The sequence below is a fragment of the Phytophthora cinnamomi genome (genome assembly GCF_018691715.1).
Source record: "Phytophthora cinnamomi strain GKB4 chromosome Unknown Contig35, whole genome shotgun sequence".
In the NCBI taxonomy this organism is placed as follows: Eukaryota; Oomycota; class Peronosporomycetes; order Peronosporales; family Peronosporaceae; genus Phytophthora; species Phytophthora cinnamomi.
This window is the reverse complement of record NW_027150968.1, coordinates 203,374-212,755: the sequence shown is the minus strand read 5'-3', so window position 1 is coordinate 212,755 and position 9,382 is coordinate 203,374. Positions and strand designations below refer to the sequence as shown.

Here is a 9,382-nt window from a genome sequence, read left to right as displayed (position 1 = left end):
AGATACTTCCTCACATTGGTGTAAGTTACACCAATGGCTACACTTTCGGCCACCAGAATGAGTGGCCTGCATATAACCAATAATCCTATTGGTAGAAAGCAGCATATTTCTACCAATCAGAGACATACATGTCAACGGGGCTCTGATAGCCAGCCGCTGTCAACCCCTTTCATGGATGATAAACAGTTTTAGCAGATTTAGGAGGAAGATCAATTTACAAACAATACAGTTCTCATTTTACCTAAACTAAGTCACTTGGAGTCTTTATTTGATTTATATTATATTTGTGTACTCAAGTATAATTAACTCAAGTCATTACTAAGTACTTACACTTCTTCATACACGTAGCGCTACGTGTAAGCTAAAGTAGTGAGTCAAGTTAGACCCACTACACCTGGTAGCACTTTGTAGTCCGTCCAACGACCGACTGCTTAACGTTCGTACGAGGTGTACGAACGCGGAGCCGAGAACCACATGAGCACGGAGGTTCCCATGGAGAGCTCCAATACACCTGCAAGTGTCCGGACTTGGTGGAGTCCCGACAATTATCACGGCAGCGGCTGAAGTGAAGATTACTCTGGGACCACGAGTGGTCTATATCATGGAACTATGGGTCGCGAATATTGGCGAAGGCGTGGATGTGCTATTGGGAATGAACTTCATGTATTCGGCTGGAGTGAGGTTGTGTGCAAGGATTGGTCAAGCTTCCGGATGAAGAGACTGTTGCTAGCAGGAAGGACTGCGGATCACATGCATCGTGGACTGGATTTGGCGGTCACCCCGAAAGAGAGCTTGTACCTGCGTCCGGGTGAATCGGCGGTTGTTCGGATTGACTGCGGTCAGAGTAACTCGCAACGCGATGTCGTTTGGGCCGACCGAGGTGATCGCTGGGTGACACAGATTATCTACGCCGCGAGATCCCGGACGGTCGTCGTGAAGGTGGTGAATATTTCGGACAAGACCGTCTGGATCGACACCCCAACGTCGGTGGCTCGGGTTGTGGAGTTTGGAAGTTTCCCGGTGGCTGGAAGATTCGTTTGTCCAGGGTTGCGCAGATACAAAGAGTGGAAGGTGATGATTTACGAGAGTACCAACTCGAGAGAGCTGAGGAAGCGGGAAGAACAACTTGCTCGGATCCAGCAGCGTTATGAGCCACCGTGTGTTCAGATTCCCGATTATCCATGGCCCAAGAAACTACTCACCAGGCCGCCAGTTGGCTTGAAGCAGGTCCATATGGTACGCCTTCAGCCTGAACCTGGTGGGAAGTTGGAGAAGTCGCGTCCAGCGCAGACTGACCGAGTTTCGGAAACCGAGAGTTCGGGAGCGTCGGACAAGGAACGTGATGTGGTGAGCGTCGGTAAGGACAGCACTGTAGAATCAGGTGAAGTTGTCGAGGATGGTCGCCCTGATTCCGAAGATCCGGAGATACAACTGGAACCGATCAAGGATTCTGAAGAGAGCCCGGACGAAGGCTCCAGTTCAGACTCTGACGAGTTCTACGATGCGATAAGCTTTGACAACGAATACTTGACGGAGGGTCTTCCCGAATCTCCCAGAGAGACGGAGCCGCAGGATAGAGCACGATCGGAGTCGTCGCGTATATCGGTCAGGCGGCTCGAGACGGAGTACGAGCGTTGCATGCAGATGAACGCAGAAGAGTTAAACTTGGAACCAGTCGTGTATATTCACGAAGGAAGCGAGTTACTGGCTCAATTGCGAGATGAACTAGCCATGCTCCCAGAACTCCAAGAGCTGAGTCCGAAATGCGACATCGAGAAGGCCGGCGTTGGCGAACCTGGACGGACTACTCCGGTCGAAGACAAGAAGCTTCGGACGTGTCTGAGGTATCACCACAAAATCTTCTTGGGAGACGGGAATGTTGAACCCGCGCCCGCTCGTGGTGTGTGGTGTGATCTGGACGTCGGTGAAGCGAAGCCTGTTGCACAACGTCCGTGTTCGATTGCCCCACATTTGGCGATCAAGGTCTATGACTTGCTGAAGAAACTTTTGGAGACAGGCCTAATAGAACACTCCGAATCCCCCTGGGTTTCCCCGATCGTCATCGTTTTGAAGAAGAATGGCGTGGATATCCGTATGTGTATCGACTATCGTGTGGTGAATGGGTTCATTCGGCTGTCCAACTATCCCTTGCCTCTAATCGACGACTTACTGATCGGCTTTGAGGGTGCGATGTGGTTCATGAGTCTGGACATGGCGAGTGGATTCTGGGCCATCCGAATGACCGAGCGTGCAAAGCTGATCTCAGCTTTTGTTTGGACACTTCCAGTGGGTTCGCATGCCGTTTGGACTCAAGAATGCACCTTTGGTGTATCAGGCAGTAATTTCTAACTGCCTGTGGGGTTTCGTGAGACTGTCTCCGGAAGAGGAAGCTGAAGTGGACCAAGACGTTGTGGACTTCCTTGGTTTGGATCCGTCGAAACGGAGTGAGTCTGAGAATCAAGTGTCGGCATTGACTGACACTGTGACGGTATTCCAGAGGAACATCCCAGCTCCGGCAAGCATGGGTCCAGTTTTGGAACGGAGTTCGTATATCGACGACATCGCACATGGAGCAGCCACCTGGGGCCAGCTTTGTGAGGATCTGGATGCTCTCTTATTCCGCCTACGCTACTGGAACATCTCGGCCAGTCTTCCAAAGAGTGAGTTCGGGAAACTGTCGATCCCGTACCTGTCGCACGAAATCAGTGCGGAAGGGATTCGGGCTGCTCCGAAGATTGCTAAGGGAGTCCAGGATTTGCCGTTCCCGAAGACTCTGAAAGGGGTGCAGTCTTTCCTTGGAAGGCTAAACTACTATCTCAAATTTATTGAAGACTTCCCGGTAGTGGTTGCAGTCCTGTATGAGCTTTCGGATGACCAAGTACACTCTGGACGAGACCTCACCCGGGCCAAGGCCGCGTTCGAGATCCCCAAGAAGAAGGTTGTGGCGACCCCGCTGTTGCGTCATCCGGATCGCTCGAAGCCGTTTGTGCTCATTCCTCACGCTAATCGCTGGGTTGCTTGCGCAGTCCTGGGCCAAGAGTATGACGGGAAGATCCAACCGGTGCGGTTTACCGGACGTGTTCTGAAAGATGCTGAGCTCCGATACCATATTGCGGAGAAGGAAGTGATCGCGGTTGTCAGAGTTCTTCAAGTCTTCCGGACACTCCTCGAAGGCTGTCGCCTGGAAGTCTACACTCGGCACTCCGTTTTCAAGTGGATACTCCAGTCAAAGTCTGCAGACGGACGCTGTGTCCCGTGGGGCGTTATGCTCTCACATTGGGATGTTGCTGTCCCGAAAGTCCAGAAAGATGAAGACGGCTTGGCTGCCACCTTGGGGGCAGGAATCACTCCCCGTGAACATCTCGACGAGGTAGCGGAATCGCTATACCGGCCAAGGGACGCGTTCAGAGGCCGCCAGTGCTCAGCGTGGAGATGCTTGACGAAACTTACCAAGACATCATCCTGGGTTTTGACGGAGCGGCCAAGACATCGACCTGGCGAGGAAGTTGCGGGTGCATTCTCTGGCAACTCCCAGGTTGGAAGGTCCTGGAAGCCCGAGGCTTTGCTCTGGAAGATGTGACTGTCAACGACTCGGAATACCACGGTTTCCTGAAGGGGATCCAGGTGGCACTCGGTCGTCAGGTGGAAGACTTAGTCGTTGTGGGAGATTCTCGGATCGTCATTCAACAGGTCCAAGGTCTCATCAACTGTCACCAGCCAATCTTCAGAAGCATTTGGCAGAGTGCAAAGTCCAAAAGTACAAGTTTCGGTCACTACGTTTGGCTCACGTCAAGCGAGAGTACAGCCAGGCTGCTGACTACCTGACGTCGAAGACGCTAGCTCTCGGTGAGGCCTGGACCGTTCCGGATCCAGAAGAGTTAGTTCACTTGGAGCGAGTGTCCAGGATTGCAGAGAAGTTGATGAAGCCAAAGGTCGTCTACCTGGACGGGGATCAACCTCAGCGTCCGGATACTTCAACCCAGATGAAGGAAACAGTGGAGGTGGCTGCAGACGCACAGTCCGCGCCACTCTCACACGCGGCGAAGGTCTTCGCTGTGCTGAAGAGGTCAGGAGCCAGGGACAGGGAGCGTCTGAACCAGAAGTCGACGGTAACACCTCTCCAAATGCTGGCGAGCTTGGAAGACCCATGACTCCTTTCGAATATCAGGCCGAACGATGGAGACGCATCCGGACTCACCAGGACCAGGACCCTTACCTGTCTGAGATCAACTCGTTCCTGAAAGGGGACGCCGAGAGATTTTGGCCGAGGAGACCCCGCAAGATCGCCAAGGTGGCAGACTTGTTCGCGCTAGATGCACGGCACGTCCTTTACCGTCTAGCTCGTTCGACCCGAGACCGTCCTCGTGACTTTGCAGACGAACCGAGATTAGTGGCCCCGGAGTCCTTACGTCCAGAGATGCTACATTACGCGCATGAAAATTTTCAAGGCGGTCATCAAGGCATCACCCAGACTTACGAGAAGCTCCGTTCGGAGTTCTACTGGCCGGGGATTTACGCTGATATTGAACGCTGTGTGACGGAGTGTGTCGACTGTGCAAGTGGCAAGGAACGGCCTCCCAACGGAGGTCCGTCGCCCGGTAATATCGAGCCCAGACGCCCTTTTGAAGTTGTCTCGATGGATTTTGTGACTCACATACCGGAATCCGAACGCGGGAACACTTTCCTGTTGCTGTTCCCAGACGCCTTTTCTGGATTCGTGATGTGCAAGCCCATGAGGTCTACCACTGCTCAAGACGTGGCCGAAGTCTACGAAGAGTGCGTATTCCGGAGGTTCGGGGCGAGCTCCATGGTCAGACATGATCAGGACCCGCGCTTCATGAGCGAAGTCTTCACGCGGTTTCGAGAACTTCTGGGGAGCAAAACGCGAGCTACTCTCGCGTATCGCCCACACAGCAGGAGAGATCTGTCCAGACCGTTGTTCGGAGTATCCGAGCTTACATCGCCGAGGCTGACCAGAGTGACTGGGACGATCACGCAGAGAGGCTCATGTTTGCTCTGAACACCTCGTTCGATGCCACGCGTCTGGATACACCATTCTACCTGGTGCACGGCTGGGACGCTCAAGGGACGTTGTCGGTTATGTTGGGTCCGAAACCCTCTAGCGTTCTGGAGAGAACAGCTTACGAGTGGCGTCGGAAGATTCAGCGGCAGTACAATTATGCGAAAGCATGTGCTGAGGACTTGCAGAAGAAGGCGACGCGTCAGCGTTCGAAAGCCCAGACGCAGAAGTGGAGAGAATTGTCTGAGAAGCTGAAGTCGGGTTTCGAGAAGGGAGACCTGGTTTGGTTATACATTCCGAAGGTTCAACCTGGCCTCAGTCGGAAACTCGCCCACCTGTGGCATGGCCCCTTCCGGATTGAGGAGATGCACGATGACTTTCGGGTCAAACTCAAAGTCGATGACACTGGATACCGGGTTAACCCCTGGGTCCATGTGAGCCGACTAAAGCCTCGTGCCCTCTTCCCGAAACGTCCAACCACAGAGGTCGGGGTGTCTGAAGACGACGATTTTGATGCTGCCCTACTTCCTGAAGACAGCTGGGAGCCTGACTCTGAGCGTGATGAGTACGAAGTCGAGAAGATCCTGGACCTCAGGTAGTCCAAGCTGTAGTGGGTCTAACTTGACTCACTACTTTAGCTTACACGTTGCGCGACGTGTATGAGGAAGCGTAAGTACTTAGTAATTACTTAGGTTAATTATATTTGAATACACAAATATAAGTTAACTTAGACAAGACTCCAAGTAGCTAGTTTAAGGTAAAATGAGAACTGTATTGTTTGTAAATTGATCTTCCTCTAAAATCTGCTAAAACTGTCTATCATCTATGAAAGGGTTGGCAGCGGCTGGCTGTCAGAGCCCCGCTAATATGCATGTCTCTGATTGGTAGAAAGATGCTGCTTTCTACCAATAGGATCTTTGGGTATGTGTGGACCACTCACTGTGGTGGTCCACTACAATGTATCCATCGGTGTGTCTTACACCAATGTGAGGAAGTATCCAAAACGTTTAACAGATAACCTATCTGTTAAATTTACAAGTGGCTTGCAGCCACTTGTACGTGTAACCCCGTTACACCATCCCCCCCCTTAAGGTTAGATGCGCGGGGTCCCCGCACGTCAATCTTTGGAATTGACCATTCGTCAATTCTCCGCGTTTGGAGAAGAAACCCGCGCTCATTCAACGATGAGCGCGCCACAGAAGAAGACCTCGAAGTCGGTGGGGAGTCATCTCTCCATCGACGACTACTTCGAACGCCAGAAGGCGAAGTATGGCGACGTCGTCGACTTCGACGACGACGATGAAGACATGGAGGGCGAGGAGGACTCGCCCTCAAAGCGTAAAGACTCAGTGTCGAGCGAATCGCTCGACCCTCACGCCAAGAACGTTCGCCCGCGTGAAGGGGACGAATCGGACGCTTCGAGTTCGAAGCGTTCGCGTACTGAGAGCGATACCCCACTCGCTTCCGCTGGGGCTCTCAGTACTCCGCGCGCTGCGCCTGCAGCGCGCGATCCATGGATGCCGTCCGCGTCCGAGATCGCGGACCGGTATGGGAACTCGGTACCTCCGAATGAGGTGCCGCTGTACGTATGCAGCGCCATCAAAGATGACGCTGTGGCTGCCGAGCTGCACTTTGATGCGGAAACGCGTCAAAGGCGCGATTACTACATCGGACTCTTTCATGAGCTCCGATGGTTTCAAAGCAAGAAGACCTCTTCTCGCAGCAAAGTGCCCGAATGGCAGGCACTTTGTCAAAGCTGGAACGCCTTTGTTGAGAACTTCAACAAGAGGCCGAGTGCTTACCGTGATCGGATTAAGCAAGCGCGTGATCGCTTCGAGACGTACTCGAAGCGTGGAAAGCTGGAGCAACTTCATGTTGCTGCTGAGGAGGCAAATGTGCCGTGCGCTGTGCCCGAGGGCTTTCAGTGCACGAAGTGCTTTCCAGGCGCGGTCCGCTTGAGCGACCGCGACCTGAACGGGTACACGTCGTTCCGTGTGCCCGAGAGTCTCAAAGAGCTCCGTGCTAAGTTCTTAGCCCATGAGGGTTCGGGCGCTAGCGATGATCGCAGCGCTCGTGTTACTTCCGCTGTGCCAGCGCGTACTGCTCTTCGTACGCCCTCACCATTTCCGGAACGTCCTCCAGCAAGACGTTCCGCGGCTCCCATGTATCTCGATGGGGAGGAAATCCTCTCCAACGAATACGAAAACGAGCCCCTTGAGGGTTCGTTTTCGGGATACTATGGTCAACAATCCGCTCAACAATCCAGCGGGTTGAGCCGCGGGCGTCACGGATCGGCGGTGGCGGGGGTGGGAACACGCCCCGGGTATGATCAGCCCCGGGCTGATCAGTATGCGCCTCTCCACGACCGGGTGACCGTCGTGGAGCGTCTGCAGGGCGCTGAGTTCGCCGCCCTGAAACAGGAGCTGGCGAACCAGAAGGCCCAAGTCGCGGCGGTCTCGCAGACCGCCTCGAATATCCAGGTCGAGTTGGGGACCCAGATGAAAGGGTTGCTCCTGCGCGTCCGCGCGCTGGAGGAGAGGTTGCTCGTCGCCGAGGCCAAGTCCTCCGCTTCTGCCTCGGCTCCTGCCGAGGCTTCGGGTCAGCCGAGCTAGACGGCTCGTCCTGCAGGTATGGCTTCAGCCGTCCGATGTAGAAGGTCGGATGGAGGCGAATGCTAGACGGTATGTCTAACGTGTAAGCGTTGCCGTGCCGTGCCAACACAGTGAACGGCCCGATGAAGCGCGGAGCAAGCTTGCTTGCTCCGAAATCCGAAACTGCATGTCTAGGCAGGTTTTGTGTAGCTAACAAAACTAATGAACCAACTTTAAATTCATTTGTGTTGCCTCTGCCCGCATTGTCTGCGTTCAGCTTCTGTTGATCAACAGAAGCTGCTATTGTGTCTTGGACAAACCGAATTACGGCTTGTCTTTTGGTGATGAAACTGATTGCATCCGGGCTGAAGTCATTCAGCTCGCTCTCCGCTAGAGGCCCGGCCTCTGCGTGGTTCTTTGCGGTGTCTGCGCCCTGCGCAGACCCGTGGTCGTTGGCCTTGTTGTTGGGGGAGTCTGCGCCCTGCGCAGACTCATGTGGTTTGTCCATTGTTGCAGCTGACACTGTGCAAGTGTCAGCGGTTTTCTGCGGCTGCTGTATTGCAGTCGTAGATCCTCCCCCACTTAAAGTGGGAGCCATCACTCCGAGTAAACTCGGTAGGCGTGGATGCCGCATGGCATTCACGTAGAACGGTGTATGCCCGGTCGAGGCATGCACTGAGTTGTTGATGGCAAACTCTGCCATCGATAGGCACTCGCTCCAGTATTGGAACGAGTGAGCGTAGCTCTTCAACATATCGACGAGCACGCGATTCACGCGCTCGGTTTGACCGTCCGTCTGCGGATGATCCGCAGTCGACATGGAAAGCTGGCTCCCAAGAAGTGTAAACACTTCTTGCCACAGGTGCGCTGTGAAGCGCGGGTCTCTGTCCGACACGATGTCGGACGGCATGCCATGGTGTTTGAACACCATGTCGACGAGCAGACGGGCCGTCTGCTTCGCGGTCACCTCTGCTGGCACCGCAACAAGATGTACCATCTTGCTGAAACGGTCTACAAATACCACAACACCGGTGTTCCCTCCGCTGTCCGGGGGAAGACCAAAGATGAAGTCCAATGACATGGACTTCCAACACTCCGACGGAGTCGGTAGTGATTGTAATGGAGCCTGCGCAAACGGCGCAGGCTTTACGCGTTGGCACACCTCGCAAGCACGGACGTACTTGCGCACCCACTTTGTACTGGTGGTGCCAGTAGAAGTCACGCGTGAGAAGGACGTATGTCTTCTCACGTCCGAGATGTCCCGCAGACGGGGCATCATGATACTCGTACATGATCCTGAGTCGCAGGTCATGGTCATTTGGCACGACAACGCGATCCGCGTTGTCGTCGACTGCATTGTAAAGCAGTAGTCCGTCGTGCACACGAAAGCGGTGTGCACGCGCTCGAAGGTGCTTGGGGCAGCTTCTGACGGGACTTGTCAGAAGGTGCTGTGCCATAGGCCAGCAAGAGCTTCGCGTCCGCGTCGTGCGCGTACGCGGCCTTCACATCATCCAACAGAGATGATGTGGGTTTGCTCGATCGCATGGCGTCAATGGCATTGACGTCAACAGCTTCTGCATAGTCCGGCCGACGTGATAACGCGTCGGCCACCACGTTCAATCTTCCGGGTTTGTATTCGACCCGGAAGTTATACTCCGCAAAGAATGAGAGCCATCTCGCCATTCTTTGTGAAATGTGTGGCGACTTCACTGCGGTGCGCAGTGAAGCATGGTCGGTGTAGACCACAAATGGTCTACTCCCAAGCAAGTAC

At 54.1% G+C, this 9,382-nt stretch overlaps 2 protein-coding genes across 2 annotated transcripts; both read left to right on the top strand.

Moving 5' to 3' along the window:
• Positions 1 to 1,233: 1,233 nt before the first annotated feature.
• IUM83_16963 (reverse transcriptase) lies at positions 1,234 to 2,394 on the top strand (the record flags this gene model as incomplete). The annotated part of the gene is made up of 2 exons (XM_067941884.1): positions 1,234 to 2,248; positions 2,387 to 2,394. 2 exons carry the CDS (start codon positions 1,234 to 1,236, stop codon positions 2,392 to 2,394), a joined length of 1,023 nt encoding a protein of 340 aa, XP_067792339.1.
• A 127-nt stretch (positions 2,395 to 2,521) lies between these two features.
• On the top strand, positions 2,522 to 3,086 carry IUM83_16962 (reverse transcriptase; the record flags this gene model as incomplete). Its single annotated transcript, XM_067941883.1, has 2 exons — positions 2,522 to 2,938; positions 3,027 to 3,086. The coding sequence occupies 2 exons, from the start codon at positions 2,522 to 2,524 to the stop codon at positions 3,084 to 3,086; spliced, it is 477 nt and encodes a 158-aa protein (XP_067792338.1).
• Positions 3,087 to 9,382: the final 6,296 nt, after the last annotated feature.